The 17,721-nt window shown below is 31.6% G+C and overlaps 3 protein-coding genes and 1 non-coding gene across 6 annotated transcripts in view; 2 read left to right on the forward strand and 2 right to left on the reverse strand.

The window, feature by feature from the left end:
* The window catches only part of LOC106754057 (protein DEFECTIVE IN MERISTEM SILENCING 3), an 8,129-nt gene extending 5,916 nt beyond the window's left edge, over positions 1 to 2,213 (forward strand). For both annotated transcript variants that reach the window (XM_014635999.2, XM_014635998.2), the window contains exon 6: positions 1,764 to 2,213. In XM_014635999.2, the coding sequence (XP_014491485.1) occupies positions 1,764 to 1,935 (172 nt within the window). In that variant the 3' untranslated portion in view covers positions 1,936 to 2,213. The remainder of the gene's footprint in view (positions 1 to 1,763) is intronic.
* A 134-nt stretch (positions 2,214 to 2,347) lies between these two features.
* On the reverse strand, positions 2,348 to 6,181 carry LOC106754069. Of its 2 annotated transcripts, XR_002666881.1 has the most exons (5): positions 5,822 to 6,181; positions 5,558 to 5,663; positions 4,569 to 4,659; positions 3,291 to 4,256; positions 2,348 to 2,818 (listed from the first exon to the last, which is right to left on the reverse strand). XR_002666881.1 is itself a non-coding variant. In XM_014636013.2 (4 exons), the coding sequence occupies exons 1-4, from the start codon at positions 6,110 to 6,112 to the stop codon at positions 3,452 to 3,454; spliced, it is 1,293 nt and encodes a 430-aa protein (XP_014491499.1). In that variant the 5' UTR covers positions 6,113 to 6,181; the 3' UTR covers positions 2,878 to 3,451. The 2 variants fall into 2 exon arrangements, 1 of the variants encoding a protein (XP_014491499.1); XM_014636013.2 differs by lacking the exon at positions 2,348 to 2,818 and having other exon boundaries at positions 2,878 to 4,256.
* An 81-nt stretch (positions 6,182 to 6,262) lies between these two features.
* TRNAQ-CUG lies at positions 6,263 to 6,334 on the reverse strand. Its single transcript has one exon. It is a non-coding gene; the product is annotated as a tRNA-Gln (tRNA).
* Positions 6,335 to 15,189: 8,855 nt separating this feature from the next.
* On the forward strand, positions 15,190 to 17,026 carry LOC106754002 (aspartyl protease family protein 2). The gene has a single exon (XM_014635934.2). It carries the CDS (start codon positions 15,239 to 15,241, stop codon positions 16,661 to 16,663), a length of 1,425 nt encoding a protein of 474 aa, XP_014491420.1. The 5' UTR covers positions 15,190 to 15,238; the 3' UTR covers positions 16,664 to 17,026.
* The last annotated feature ends 695 nt before the right edge of the window (positions 17,027 to 17,721 follow it).

The raw sequence follows: 17,721 nt of genomic DNA on the forward strand, positions 1-17,721 counted from the left end.
GGTGTTTTAGGTTGACATATATATCTTTAGACTTTAAAAATGAATTAATATAATCTAATTATATTAACTTTTCTTTTTGACATTTGAGGTGGAGCGTGATAAATTGTATAAATAATTCAAATGCTATTATGTTAAAATGATTATATTTAATAATTTTTAAAGTTTGGTAATAAAAATGTATCGAAGTTTGAGATACAGAATAAATTCATTTTCTTTAGGGACTAAAATCAAATTTATAACACCAGTTTTTAAATGTTCTACTTGACTAAAAATGTCTTTTTCCCTAGTATATTATGAGCAATATTTGGCAAAACTAGATGGTAGTTAAAAAATTTTAAAGTTAGCATACTAAAATATAAGTATTTGTCGAAATAATTAGTTAAACGAGCTTATAAAAGTAAATTACATAATTGGACATGTTTGTATTATATTTGAGATAAAATCTTATTTTTAATTGTAAAATATATTTTGAGGGTGGTCCTAGTTTTAATTTTAAATTATTTTTAAACCAGTATAATATTTTAATTTATAAATAAATTATTTTAGTTATATATGTATTGTTTTCAATAGTAACGTGCATTTAAAGAACTTACTTATGGTTGGTAACGTGCAAAAGAAATAAGTTATTTCTGATGGCGTTTAAAAAAGATAATGATATTTAAACTATATTACGTGTTCAAATATTGTTAAAAAAATATTTTCTAAATATTATTATCTTCTAAAAAATCTACAAACTACCGAAAAAAAAGCTCGTGTACCTGACAGTTTTAATTGGGGAACTGCTATGGTTACCAAATGGATAAGTTTCGAGGGGAAAGTGTATTTTTTTTTTTTTTAATTTAGAAGGAAAACTATAATAAATAGAAGACAATATTTATTTTTTTTTGTAAGATTCCAGTTTGAGTTATTTTTTTTTTCACATTCAGTTGGGCAAGAACATACATATTATGATATAGGTAAGTAAGTTTAACCATTGTTTCGGGGGATTTATTTCAAATATCTTCACAGTTTTTTTTGTGACGTCATTCGGTAACTGATTGTCTAGTATTCGTCTTCACTTCACTAAAGTACAATAAATGTGATCACCTACCTCTAACTTTTAATCTGTATTTATAGTTTTTAAGATGAGTCTGAAATTAGTAACATTTTAATATCAGTTCAATCTCAACCTATTATCACTAATTATTATTTATCCATCGAGTACGGCATGACGTCTCTGTTTCTTGTAGTTCGGGTATTACCTGTTAGTCCAGTCACATTCTTCCACTGATTAGCCGTTTTTCTTTCTCTAAAGCCATCCGGCTCATTTAGTGTAGGTTATTATATAGGATTGTCCGGCTCGTACGGTACAACCATGTTTTTCCCTTATGATCACTAGTAATGCTATTCAAAGGTGTTATTATAATCTAATATATAGTTACATTAATAAGAAATAATCAAGTCTCCTGACGAAATTATGCATTGATGAAATATATATGATGGATGACAAGTATTATTTTTTTCTAAACTTTGACCATTATTCAGTGGTCTATATAGTTATATGTTAATCAGAAAAAAGATGAGCAGTTGAATAATCCCCAAACCAATGCTTGCAGCTAGAACTACTTTATTAAGACTTTCGTTTTTTTTCCTCATCTGACTTGTAATATGACCATTTATTTCTTTTCTTGGTTAAAGCACTCTTTTCTTTCTCTTGCTTTCATCTCACTTTGGATATATACTTTTTTGGCTTTATCACGTTTCTCACAACACTCCTGCTGCAGGAAAGATGTAGAAGTGAAGTTTCCTTTAATTTCTGGAGGGTCTGGTGTACCTCCAAACTACATTGAAACTGAAGAGGCAGTGAGGAAGCTGAATTGGGAAACAGCTAAACTAGGTGCAGATAAGCACAGAGAGCAGCAATTATTAGATTACAGAAAAGGGAATATTCAGTAGGCGAACCTGAAAAGTTATTTTGCAGGACATGTTTACAACTAACTAACCAAATTTAATTGTGTATCAGCTACTAATTTTGTGGCCCTTAGTTCACTAGGAATATGCCCAAAAGAAACTAGATATGTATGCATAAAAAGACACGATACAGTGAACTTCTTTTTGTAACCTAAAGTAGCCATGCTTGCTTACATCTGATTTTCAACTGCAGTCAGGAAAAACCTTGGATAGTTTAGCTTCTATATTTCAATGATGCAACTTGCTGAGCACTTCTACTTGGACATTGAATGTGTTACATGAGCACATCCGAATTCTTATATGCATAAAAGTCTTATCTTCCAATTCCAAATTGTTTTCTTATTAATATGATGCCACACGTGGGACTTTCTTTCAATTTTGCTCCTGCGTACGACCAACAGGTGTTTTCAAAATGTGGGACTTTCTTTCAATTTTGGTGCACAGCAAAACGTCACACAAAATGGTTCCCCAAAAAAAATAATCTACACCACCTTTACCCACAATTTATGTTTCACTTAAATCTATCTTCAATCCTAATATTGCTATCATCATTCTAGACCTTTTATACTCTTTGGTGCAGCTCAGTTGAGACACTGCTACAAATTAAGCCAGTGTTGGTAAGATTTGCATATGTGGAACTTTTAAAATTTCTAATTTTGAAGTAACTGATTATGATATAGTTCTTTCCATAAAAAGAAAGATTTTTTTTTTCTGAAATTAAATTAAGAAAAAAACATTTTTTTTTCAGTTGACAAGAGAATTATTTCTAAAAGACAAGAAATAATTTACAAATTTCATACCCAAAGTCATTTGATACTTTTGTCCACGGCAATTACACAACCCCACACTACCGTCCAGAATCAATTTGCTACAATAGAATAGTTCAAAATTGTTAGAGCGCAGGATAAATTTGTTACTAATTCAAAATTGGAAGAGTCCTATCACGGAGGACACTAAATCAATTAATCAGTAGTTTGAGCAAATTAAAATCATCAAGGGTATCTGACACTGAATGAAGTTGCTATATTAAAAAAATAAAAAGGAGAGACTATACCAACTACTATAATTCAAAGACACTTCCCTGTCACAAATATCAAAGGAAAAAAATTTTAACAACTTTTTTTTTTCACAATTTTTTAACAACGCACATGTGATAGTCTGTGATTGGTCCGTTTCAAATATTTTTTTAAACATAAATTCAAACAGACCAATATGACACGTATCCTGTTGTAAAAAAGTTGTTAAAATATTAGGATCCATTGTCAAACTCGCTTGCCCTAAAAAAAGTTGATTTATGTACTTCTCGTCAAAATACAATGCATGTTTTCGTACAAACTTACTCGGTAGGAATAGAAGCCTGAGTATCAACTTCTGTGGTAGATGTGCTGAGATCATCTTCTGCTCTCCTTTCATTAGTTTGCCTGTCACTTCTTCTCCAGCAATTTTTTGAAAGATGTCCCCTCTTGCCACATACATTACAGGATAAGCTCCTGGCATTGATTTATGGCCTATTCCTCCAGATTCCTGGTGGCTTATAGTCAACGCTCCTCTGTCCACCACCTCTACTGCCCGGGTGAAATCCCATACTGTAAGAATGTTCACCCCCTCGTTGTACTCCACACCGAAATTCTTCCTCTACCTGTATACATTCCATTAACTTCCAGAAAGGTAAATATTCCTCACGCAATAACCTGATGCAGAAGTTCTTCCAGGATGGTGGAAGCTTTGAAATGATGACACTAACATGAAAGTTATCGTCAATGATTATTCCAGAAGCAGCAATAGAATCTGCAATGCCATTTAGGTCTCGGACTTGCTCAATCACTGTTTTTTCATCAACTATCTGAAATTCAATATACTTTTTCACTTGAGATCTCTTGGTTCCAAATTCCTCATACAGATAAACCATTTTTAGCTCTTCCCATAATTCCTTGCTGCTCATTTTTCTGTTCACATACTGGTTGAAAAGAGGATCAGATAAATGGCTCAAGATATTGCGGCAACACACTACATCATCATTTAACCATCTCCTTTCTGCAGCCTTGGCTGCAGCAATGTCTTCGGCCTTTGCACCTTCCCCTAATGCAGCATTCGGGCATGGTTCAATTAGTACATGTTCAATCTTTAATTGTTTCAATAGTGATTTCATCTGCTGAGCCCAGAAATGGAAATTCTTCCCATCAAAACGGACAACTTCAATAGGGACTATAGGCTCAAGTGGAGGAACAGGGACAACAGGCTCAAGAGGAGCAGCCGCGACAACCGATTTTGACCCATCTTCATGTTGCTTACCATTAACCTCCAATCTACATTTAAATGTTTTTACTGCAGTTAAAAAACAATTTTTACCATACATTTATCTGCATCACTAAACACCTACCAACATGTTTTCCTTCCAGAAAAAAAGAACACAAATTTCTCCAACTAAACTTACAATAAAGAATATCAGAAATTCATAGTTGGTAATATACCTAGAGAATACAAAAAAAAATAATTCTGAGCATATGCACTCAGCAATTTCCACTGCATCACATTTCAATACCTATATGATCAATATCATTGGAAGTCATAACCTGTCATACTATCACATTGCTCACATGTCAGCATTGCATACTCACCTCATCCTTCCTTCCATCTTTAAGATAGCTTCTTCTATTGCAGGAACACTCTCCTTGAAGATTGACCATTGCTCAGAAGGTAAACTAATACCTAAAATCATATACAGGAAAGGGGACATGTTTAGTTTCAAAATTCAGATTAACCAAGTTCTCAGTGAGACAGAGTCACCAAGTTCTCAGCAGAACAGAGCCACATAAACTCAAGTAATGATCCTCTATAGCTAACTCAGACCTCAACTCAAATCCTCTAATTTATGCATGTAGCACCTAGTAAAATACAAAAACAACTAGGACTACAATAATAGTTTTGACTCATTAGATGACTTTAGTTACATTAATCAAGTGAAATCATCAGACATTAAAATGTAAAATCTCAAGGTCAGACATTGACCCTGAGACTCTTTAATATTATTTCTTCTAATGTGATTTTTGGCCTCCTCTGCAAACTCTTCAAGAACAAGTGATGTACTCTCCTCATTTTGCCATAGTGGCTTTCTTTACGTCAATATCACCTAAAAGGAATACAGTGTTGGGTATATTGCTATTGGTATCTCTGTGCACTAATAATGAACTTAATTGATTATTTGGAAAAAGATATTCTAATGTTGTTCATACCTGTGATATTTTGCAAAATAAAAAGACTGTAGGAATAAACCCATCCTCTTAACCGAGTGGAATGTAGTTTCAATCCCTTATGTGAATTAGGTTCACGTCTATGATGTTGTCTTTCATTAATGATGCCTCTTAGTAGAGATTCTTTCTCTAAAGACTCATAAAAACTGATTTTTTTTTTTGTCATTTTTTTCAATAATATTCATACTAATATCTTACCCTAGGCTAGCAAGATAAAAACACAGTGGTTTTTACTAACCATGGCGAACATACAAACACAAAATTTAAAATTCCAGCAAAATTTACAGTGTGAAGAAGCATTATATAAAGCAGGGAATAGCAAATTCACATTAGCAAACAATAGATTATGTAATCACCTTTACAACCAGGAAGTAGTTTTCCATCTTTCATATAGAACTCCCTAATTGAGACTAGTGACGTCCCTCTGAATGCTTTCACGGATACGTTCCTCCTATTCGACAGCTAGAGCAATCAAACATAAATTAAATACCATTCTTAAATTTGTACAAATTGGATTTCTGGTCTTCACCAATTACTCAGTCTTAAACCATAGGGTGCACCCTAACAAAAAGAAACAGACGGTTTAGGGTTTTATTGAATATGGAGGAAGGAGAACTTACATGACAAATAATACGTTCAGGATCTTCCCTCTTCAGTTTCACCACCTCCGTCTCCTCATCGACACTGACTACATTTTCCTTCTTCTCCGCCTTTCCATTGGCCATAATGGAGAGAAGATACGACTCAACTATGCTTCTAACAAAGTGTTTACTGATGGAGTCGGAGAGGTCGATACCGAGTCTCTCCGAGGCAGCGAGTCGTATGCCGAACTCGGTGGCTTCTTCCATGTTGGATTTGTTCAGTATGTCCAAGACTGTTTCCTCTATTTTTCTTTGAATTTCTGATTCCATAGCAGTAAAAGTAAAACAAATTAGAAAATCAATGTCTAACCATATTGGTGATTCAAGTCCCGTTATATCTTGTGTGTGTGTGAGGGGAAGGATGAATATAAAAAATTAATAATAATATCCTAAAATTAAAAAAATTACATTAAAAGAAAGAGGTTCCACCGAGATTTGAACTCGGGTTACTGGATTCAGAGTCCAATGTCCTAACCACTAGACCATGGAACCTTTTGATCTAATCCATTTTGTGTATCTTAAAAATATCATAAATGTAGAAAAAGACCAATAGCATCGGTTACTGAATTTAGAGTCTTATGTCCTAACCACTAGACTATGGAATCTTGTATTCTAGTTATTTTTAACATTTTATATATTTTTAAATTGTGTAATTAAATTAAATAATATTTGTAATTGATAAAATTATATTATACATGTTGAATATTTTATCTCAGTTTTAGGACAGGTTTGATGTTGCATAGTTTGTAATCATTGGCTTAAATATCATAACTAGAGAAAAAAAATCAATTTAAAATAATTTATATTGTTATATAAAAGAATAATGTAAGATCGAGAAAAAATGAAATAATTTTAAACAATTATTTTTATATAATAAAAGTAATAGTGATAAAATAAAATAATTTTTGTATGAGTTTGGTATGTTAAGTGTATTATTTTGGTAAATAAAATTAATTATCATTATATACATGATATATATATATATATATATATATATATATATATATATATATATATATATATATATATATATGTATGTATGTATGTATTACTTATAAATTACTTGTTTGTATATAATATTATATTATAGTTACTTATAAGCTACGTGTTTAAATATGATATATTATATTATAATTACTTATAAGTTGTGTGTTTATATATAATATATTATATTATAGTTACTTATAAGTTCCATGTTTATGTATAATATATTATATTATATGTTAGGTGTAAATGTGATACAATTCAAATGCCATGTTTTGTTAAAATGTTTCGGTTATTGTTTTGTTATGCACGGTTGAGGGTCATGGTTTGAGGTTTAATTGTTTGTTTTGCTTGGTAAGTGGGGTCCACGGATAAGTAGGTAAAATAGATAGATTTGTAAGACAAAGAGAAGGGAGTCTTCGTATGAATATTGATGGCAAAGAGTTGGTTTTTAAACAAGAACAGAAAACAGAAGGCATATATCTCCAAGGGTTGATATTAAAAATAATCTCTTAGGATTTCTTCTAAGAAAGACACTTTCTATGGGGTGCAGCCTCCCCAATAGTAACATCCCCAATAGTAACAGAGGCGTACAAAAGTTTCCTTATATCAGATGAAGATTGACTTTCAAGTGCAGAGCTAGAAAGTTTGACTGCAAGAAAAAACGAAAATTAGAAAGAAAAAGAAGATAAAAAACATTTTTTAGGAAAAAAATAGAACTGAGAACAAGGCATAAAAAATGGGAGTACCATCGATGATGTTGTGAACTTTTTTTGGTGATCTTGAAAACAAAAATCGTATAAAACCAGATAAGGAGAGTGACTAGAATTACTTTGTGTGTGTAAGGTTTGACATTGTATGATATTTTTTATTATATGTTGTAATATGTATGGTTGTTGGTGTGCATGGTAAATTTGGAGTGATGATGATGATGGGTGACGTGAAAGTGGGAGAGAGAAGAAGAGTTAAGTGTGATGCGGGAAAGATATTATCTTCGGCCGTGTGATGCAGGAAGATGATAGTTTGGTATGATGACTCTTTCGGCCGTGTGACGCTGGAAGATGATGGTTTGATAGTGATGGCTCTTTCGACCGTGTGATGCGGGAAAAAGATTTTCTTCGACCGTGTGATGTGGAAAGGTGATGGTTTGATAGTCATGACTCTTTTGACCGTGTGATGCGAGGAAGAGATTTTCTTCGACTGTGTGATGCGGGAAGAGGATGATTTAGTAGGGGTGAATCTTCATCTGGGTGATGCGGGAAAGAGGTTATATTTTGTCGTATGATACGAGAAGAGGGTGTCATGTGAATTGTAATGAATTGGTTATGGTCATTGGGTGGTGTGGTAATGTATAGGAAATAAACCATTAGGTTGTGATGTTATTGTTGTGATGTTAATGTTGTGATGATATATGTTTATGATTTGGTTATATTTGTAGTTATTATGATTATTGTATATTGTGTGATAAGATAATTATGGTTGCTTACCCTGAAATATTGTTGTTGTGGTTTTCACCTACGATGATCGTATTTGTATGGTGTAGATGATTTGTAATAAGATCAGGTCTAAGTAGCTAACGAGAGTTGAGATGTTATATTCGGGAATTTATTATTTATTTTATATTATTTAAAAGTTTTCAAATTTGATATTTTTTTATGTAAAAGTGATATTCTCATATTAATCAAATAAATTTTATTATCTTTGATAAATATTTTATAGAAAGATTTTGAAAAAAAATTGCAGCATAATATCTAAAGAAATCGGGATATTACAAATACCTTCTTTTAGTATTATTTTAATTCAATATTTTTATCTTTTATTTTTTAATAAAACAAATCATTAAATCATTTTTTACTTAAAAATTACAATAAAATTATTTTTTCTTAACTACAAATAACCATTGTATGTATTTTTTTAATATTGTTTTTATTAAATTATATTTTAATATTTTTAAGAGTATTTTTACAAAATTATATACATTTAAAACTATACTAACAACAATGGACGTGTTTTATTAATGAATAATAAATTTCATTCTCTTCCACAAAGAAAATTATTTTTAAATATTCTAATTTTATAAATATTTTTAAGTTAAAATTATTATTTTATTAATATTACTTTTTAATTATCATTTCTTTAAATTTAACTATAATTTTTATTTGATCAAATTTAATCATTTTTTATTATAAAATTACTCATAAAAATAAATAAATAATTGCTTACAATAAAATTACAAAAATTATTTCAATTATATAATAATTATAATGACAATTTTATTATTATACAAAATATGAATGCATGTATTTTCATTAGTATAATATAAAAACAAGTATTTATAGCTTGCATAGTATGTTGTTTAAAAGTAGAGTTGTCAAAACGGATAATCCGACTCGACCCAATCCGACTCACCACGGGTTGATCACTTAGTGAGCCAATCCAACTCGGCTCATTTATTAATGAATTGAAAAAATTTAAACCTGACCCGACCCACCACGTGTTGGTAGTTAAATAGGTTGGTTCATTGGTTCATTTAACCTTTTTTCACCCTCTTCTTTTGAGATTCTCATAACATGTTAATCGGTCAAATTGAAACAGTAATAATTAGACCAATTGATATAAAAGAAAATGAATCAAAAGAACTTTATTGTTATATATTCTAAGCTACCAAACATAAAACTTTGCCAATTTAGTGTAATGAGACATACACAACCGTTTGACCAAGAAACTATTTATAGCCGTTAACAAAAATATACACTAGAGACGAAACTTTTAGATAGACACAAGCATAGTGCAGCACGAAAAGCTCTATTACGAAGTAAAGGTTATGCGTTTTGAATAATCATTTAATTAATTTGATTTCAATAAAAAAATAGAATTTGAATAATTAATTTAATTAATTTGATTTCAATAAAAAAAATAGATAGGTTGGTGAGTCAAACCAGCTCACCACAGGTTTAATTCAGATGAACCAGGTTTTTAATGAACCGGATCAAAATTGACTCGCATAAAATTTTTACATTATTTTCCAATTTAACCCGGTTTAAACTCGTCATGAGCCAAGTTAACTCACATATCTTAACTCATTTTGACAATACTATTTAAAAGTAAAGGCAATACATATATTCGAAAAGTAAATTTTGATATATTATGAATTCACTGTTGTATAATGTTAGTATGAATTGGATTTTCAAATATTTAAATGATTATCTAGAATATTTTATTGTACTAGTTTAAAGTTAGAATATTTCTGAAAAACGTCATTTTGAAAATTAAAAAAATATTAGTTTAAATTAATTAACTTTTTACTTTATATCTTAATAAAATTTATATATTTATTATTATGTTTAATCCAGATGAAAAAATTTTGAACTATGTATAGTGCTATAAAAAATAATATTATTATCATTCATTAAAGAAATTAGAAAAGAATTTAGTTATAATTTTATGTGGTATCAAAATACTTTGTATGCACAAATATTAAAAAATAAAATTACATAATGTATTTTTTAAAATAATGAATTGAATAATAAAAATATCATTTATTTTATAAAGAAAAAAAAATTAGAAGTGTGTAAATAAAATCTTCAGCCAACTGGTGAAATTAGGAATAAGAAAGTCACGAGAATCTTGGAGCATGAAAACAATAATTTTAAGAAGACGGTGACATAGACTTTACTATTTAGTCCTTGATTGAGTGAGAGATATAATATTTTATTTTGTAGATTTATTTTGAGATGGTAGGTGAATGAATCATGGATGGCCCATGTTCTGAAATGTCCATAAAATGCAAATCAGCTTTGGATAAGAGTTGGATAGCAATATTAAATAAAAGGTAAATTGGAATAGATGACAAGTATCTCGGACTTGATTGCTAATAAATAAAATGTCTCAGAAAAAGAAATGCTTTTTTTTTATCTGCTTATCTCTTAATAAATAAAACATAAACTGATATATAATATCAATAATGTGTCTACTTAACATAAAGTAATAATTACGTTTTCAGAAAATATTTGTATTTATTAATCTAAGAAAAAATTATGTATAAATTTTATTTTATAAAAATATTTGTGATGACAGGTTAAGAATGAAATCTAAATAAGTACAGGTCTAGTATATTGACATAACACAGGAGAGATTGTAATAAATACTAATCATACAGAGCTAAATAGGGTTAATCTTTAAATAACAATATATAATACATTTTAACCTTTAGATTAAGAGAATAATCATGGAAGATTCGCAATGCATATGGGTTTGACTTATATCTATTTTTATATCTGTAGCAAAACAGTAACATTAGGTTTCTACACTATTAATAACCTATTCTATCTATATATTGGCATAATAGCAAGATATTCTTTTTTAATATAATAGACAAATATGCTTCTAGATTATAAATCACAATCCATGTGACATTATGAGAATAATTGGTGGAATTTTGGACATTTAATCACCAACCAGACATCAATAGGTCAGCCCTATAAACATTGGAGCATGATTGTGGTCCACAGCTTATAATTTAGTTAACAAGACATTTTTGTTGATGACAACTTTAAAAAGTTTTATTAAAATGGTAAATATTTACATAATTAATGTAAATATTAAAATGGTAAGAATAATTATGCTTCCAATTTTTGCATAAATTAAATACATTAATTACACTCAATTTCTTGGCAACCCAATCCCTGACTCTTTCAATTAAATATTGAACTTTACTTGTAAAGTAAGTCATATGCTGCATTGCGTATTAAATTCATCATACAGGTGTGTGTGCAATGAAAAACACTTTATGTCAAGTTTAGATTTATGTTGTTTTATCTCATCAGATTTTATGTTGTTTTTAGTCAAAGGTTGGGTATATTTTCAAAATTTAAATGGAGTTTTTATTATAATGCTTATGACTTGATATAAAAACACAAGCATATAACACAAAAAAAAAAAAAAAAAGAAGTCGTGGATAGTAGTTATGTTTTATTTATTTAGTACATAAGTATTAGATAATAATCACAAACCAAAAAATAAGAATTTGTTTGGAATGATATATTTGTTCAGCAAACTATATTATACCAATCAAATTTATTCTAAAAGGATAAAGATATTTAGACAATAATTTTTTTACAATATTTGAACATCATCTTATATGTCATTGTGTGATTGATCCATGATGGTATCATTGTGTCATTTGAACCAATCACACAATGACACATATGATGATGTTCAAATGTTATAAAAAATATTGTCTATGTATCATTACCCATTCTAAAATTACACCATTACATTGATTCTCCTTAATATTTGTTACCCAAACCATATTCAAATATGTTTTTCTACTTGTTTTAGGGAAAACTCTTCCACGCATAACTTGATTTTCTTCACATAGATATGCCGAGGTCAACCTAAGCATTGAATATTTAAATTGTTAAGCTCTTAATAGCCTAATAATGATGACTTTCGCTTCACTTTTGTTTGGTATGGCTTCAATGCAACATAGTTTTTTTGGTATGGTTTCAATGCAACAAATATCTCAACAACAACAATATGTACAACTAATTATTTACATTTTCAAACTTGTCTTTACATTCCTTCACCAACCACGTTCAAGATATATGTTACTTTTTTAATCACATTTTATCTTTTTATTCACAAATATTGTACATTTCTATAATTACATTTATGAAAGACGAAATAAAAATAAATATAAAGTAATAATTGATAAAGAAGTTCAACTAATACTTACACTTACGTTTTTTGGTTGCTGCATATACCTTTTATTGAAAGAGAAAATAATCCACATAAACTCGATTTCTTTCCGTTTTCTTTCTTATTGTTGGCATGAATATTACATAATAATATTTATGCGTGATGTAAAGCATATAATTCTTGCATTTTATATATTTATGCAAACCTTTCATTTACATTGATTTCCTATTTTCTCTCAACAATTATGTTTTTTCACCATATTAATCAATCAAAAGATTATATAGTGCTCCTAATGAAAACTAACATGCAAATACCATTATATACTTAATGTTTTACAATTAATACCTCTTTTATCAACTCGTATGTTTTTCATAGAACAATATTTTTGAAAATACAAAAATTGTGACAACAACACTACCGAATGAATATAAGATAATCTATTCTACATAAAAATACAAACTTTTTCTAATGTCCATAAAAAAAATTCAAGCCTATAACATATAACATGTTGAATAGAATCTAATCTTGAAAAACAAAACCGACCGTTCAAATTAGATTTAATTTATAATAGATTTCTCTTTATCATTATGTTTTTGTTATTGCTAGTAATCTATTTCTTACCATTCTCCAAATACAAAATTTAACTTTAAATGACACTTTATTTTTCCAAGCTAAGATATAATAAATATTTGTTTGGTTTATTAGTGTTATAATAATTTGTATAACCATTTCATCGAATACTTTTTATTTTATTCAGCTTTCCACATTCATTATCTTTCCATGGTAGGTTTTACTTCAGCATTCCTAGATTTTGTTTTCTTTTTTTTCTACTCAAAGATTTTCTTTACCCACTTAAATGTCTAATCCATGATGACTCTGAAGTCTAAGTCAATTTCACAAAACTTGTTTGTAATGTAAGATTTGCATTCACTTATATAATATGAATTGATTTTATCTCTAGTCGATGTGGAACTTTCAACACTAGAGATCACTCATGAATAATATCAAAGGGTTGAAAGTGTTAGGACAATGGAGTGAGGAACTTGAAATTGTAAAGGAAGTTGTATGGAAACATCATAAATTGGAGTTACGTTAGATGACATTCACTTCCAACAAATAACATAGGAGGATAATAATATGTTAATCCATGGGTTTGATGAAAATGAATTAAAGAGGTAGTATAGGAATGTCGTAATTACAAGAGCCAAGTTTAGATAGATTTAACTTCATCTTTATCAAGAAATATTGGGATGTTTTACATAAGCATATCATAGAGGTTGTCCAAGATATTTCTACAAAAATGGTATTGTACCAAAGGGAAGCAATGCATCCTTATTCACCTTAGTTCCTAAAGTAGTGAACTTCATTGGCTTAAATGACTATAGACTTCTTTAGTAGGATGCATGTACAAGATAATATAAAAAATCCTAGCTAATAGATCGAAGAATATAAAGTAATAGATCAATATGCATTTATATTAGGGAGAAGATTGCTTACCAAGATCAAAGGGAAAAAAAAGTGGAGTAATGATAAGTTGAAATAAGGAGTTTTTACAGTCTTGATAAATGTTAATTTAATCTATTAAGAGGATTGAAACAATGTAACTTCATAACACCTTTCCTATTTTTAATAGGTACACTTGATCTTTCTGGAATGATAAATCATACAATTAGAATACAACTCTATACAGAAATAAAGAAATAAAAATATGGTAAAATCAAGGTTATAACTTACTACAATTTACTTATTACTTATGATATGATACTTTGTTTTTGTGTAAAATGAATAATCAAAATATTTTGACAATTAAAAGTATATTTATATGCTTTGAGATGACTTTAGGGCTTTGGATTAACTTCCACTAAAATAAGGCTAGGGTTTTGGGAACACACAATAGTATAATACATGCATTTTTTGAAAAATTGAATTGTAATGCTATGAAAGTTCTGTTTAAGTACTTGGGAATGATAATGGGTCTAACAAAACAAATCTTTTGGAACAATTATCAATAAAATCCATAATAAAATCCAATTCTCAGTTTTAATATTTGAATTTTTCAATAATCCGACATCTAATAAAATATAACATTGACTTTCCTTAAACGTCTAATATTTTTAAATAAGAACTTTTTAATATTTTTAAGTGAATTTTTTTGATATTTTAAATAAACATCGATGCTCAAATAATCCGACATCTATTAAAAATATGACTTTAATCTCCTTGAATTTAATGTCTAATAATATAAAAAGGTTTTTCCCAACCAAATTTTTAATATTTTAAATACCATAAGACGTGAACGATATTTGTTAAAGATATGATGTTTCTCTAACATTAAACTCTTCATTTTATTTCTAAAAAGATTACCAATCATTTTTAACATTAATTATTTTTTACTGGCATTAAATAAAAGATATTATAAACTCATTTTGAAGAGGAAGTGGAAAGTAAAGTCTGTAAATTATTAGAGTAACATTGAGAAATGAGTATAAAGAAACCTGATTTGTGTAGTGTAGTAGCAGGAGAACAAAATAATAGATTTGGAAAGAAAGGATGAAGATGATCCACCCAACCCAACCATCCTCATAATTAACTGCGTCACTATTTACAGTTTGTAACAGTAACAACCATGGTCACAGCAGCCACCGCCTCTTCATTATTTATTTATTTATTCTCTTCAACAATCACTGCGTCTCTCACTCGCAAACTGCAACCATGGAAGGGAAGAAGAAAACCACAAATGGCCTTCTCTTCCTGTCTCTCGCCCTCGCCCTCTCTCTCTCGGCCGCCGCAACCCTCCCATTCCAACTCCAAACCCAAACTTTAACTCTCCACTCCCTCCCCAACCCACCCACCCTCTCATGGCCCGAAGCCGAAGCCCTTGCAGAACCCGACCCGGAAGATGCTCTCTCCCTTAACCTGCACCACATAGATGCACTCTCCTCCGATAAAACCCCGGAGCAGCTCTTCCACCTCAGGCTCAAACGCGACGCCAAAAGAGTCGAATCCCTACTCACACTCGCAGCCCTCAACAGCAGCCACGCGCGCAGATCCGGCTCTGGTTTCAGCAGCTCCATCATATCCGGTCTAGCACAAGGAAGCGGCGAGTACTTCACCCGCATAGGCGTGGGTACTCCCGCTAGGTACGTCTACATGGTCTTGGACACCGGAAGTGACGTCGTTTGGCTCCAATGCGCACCCTGCCGCAAATGCTATTCCCAAACCGACCCTGTTTTTGACCCCAGGAAATCCCGAACTTACGCCGGAATCCCCTGTGGAGCCCCTCTCTGCCGCAGGTTAGACTCTCCGGGCTGTAACAAGAACAAGGTTTGCCAGTACCAGGTTTCCTACGGCGACGGTTCCTTCACATTTGGAGATTTTTCCACCGAGACACTGACGTTTCGAAAGACAAGAGTCACCCGCGTCGCGCTAGGCTGTGGCCACGACAACGAAGGACTCTTCATAGGCGCTGCTGGTTTATTGGGTCTGGGCCGGGGCAGGTTATCTTTTCCTGTACAGACAGGACGCCGGTTCAACCAGAAGTTCTCTTACTGCCTCGTGGACCGTTCAGCCTCGGCCAAACCATCCTCTGTTGTCTTTGGAAATTCCGCTGTTTCCCGAACTGCGCGGTTCACTCCTCTCCTCAAGAACCCCAAGCTCGATACCTTCTACTACGTGGAGCTCCTCGGGATCAGTGTTGGTGGCACGCCGGTGCGCGGCTTATCTGCCTCGCTATTCCGCTTAGACTCCGCCGGGAACGGCGGAGTCATCATCGACTCGGGCACATCCGTCACCCGCTTGACCCGACCCGCTTACATTGCTCTCCGGGACGCGTTCCGCGTGGGAGCCTCGCGCCTGAAGCGAGCACCGGAGTTCTCCCTCTTCGACACGTGTTTCGATCTGTCTGGGCTCACAGAAGTGAAAGTGCCGACTGTGGTGCTGCATTTCCGCGGTGCCGACGTGTCACTACCGGCGACGAATTACTTGATTCCAGTGGATAATAGCGGGAGCTTCTGCTTCGCTTTTGCGGGAACCATGAGCGGTTTGTCCATAATTGGTAACATACAGCAACAAGGATTCCGGGTATCATACGACCTGGCGGGTTCTCGGGTCGGGTTTGCTCCGAGAGGTTGCGTTTGAGTCGTGGTAACGGGAAACAACTGATTCCCGGTGTTTTCTAATTATTAATATGAATTACTGGCATCGTGTTTTTTATAATTTATTTAAGTTATAAAAAAAAAGGTTAGATTAGAAAATGAAAGCGAGATCTCAATCTAGATCTGGAAGAGGAACTAAATGAGAATGTTTCTGTTCTGGTTTCTTTATAACCTTAAGTTGTCGCGTATTGTGTTTTTAATTTTCCAATTAAATACAACAAGTACTTCAATTTGGCAGAATTTAATCTTTCAATTGCTGGTGGTGGTGGTGTAATAGATAGATGAGTAGCTATTGTTGTGGTGAAAACTCCAGCTATGAATGCAAAAGCTATAAGATATTTTGCCATTTCACCGATCCTCGATCATTGCGATTAATTTCTGTTTCCATGATAGATGAAGCGCCTGTTGCGGATCTAACTTCGATTCGTTGAACCCTTTTACAATTATTCTTGAACTGAAAATTCATCCCTTCTATTCTATTCATAAAATTATCATCTCAATTATTGATACACCAAACTACATCCACAAAATTGATCGATATAGAATCTCCCATATGAATCAAATGATGTCTAGAGACACGTACGGAAGGTCTGTCATCTTCTTATTTTGAGGTTCCGTACTATCGTGACATGTTTGTTTGTTCTTAGCAAGGTTTATTAATGAGTCATTTGATAAATTAATTTTTTTTATAAATTTGGAATGTTTTCTCCAGGTGGTATAGCAGCTAAGCTAATTATGTATGAGGGTAACACGTGGAATGTGTTGAGGGTGTTATGAAAAGCGGTAAAGAGTCTCCATTGTCCGTGAGATGATTGATTAATGGGTGAAGAAGCAGATGATATGATATTGCAATTGCACATGCAACAAGAAGGTTGAAAATTAAGAGGTAGGAGACAAAAGAGAAATATGTGAAATGTTAGGAGGTGGGTACTGTAACTTTGGAAACACAGAAGTAATTGATGGATGTATGGAGTCTAGCTGTTAAAGAAGGACTAAAAAGTGGAGATGACACTAACACGCACCACTTTGCTTTTGAAAATC

This window comes from Vigna radiata, unplaced genomic scaffold (genome assembly GCF_000741045.1).
Source record: "Vigna radiata var. radiata cultivar VC1973A unplaced genomic scaffold, Vradiata_ver6 scaffold_83, whole genome shotgun sequence".
NCBI lineage: Eukaryota > Viridiplantae > Streptophyta > Magnoliopsida > Fabales > Fabaceae > Vigna > Vigna radiata.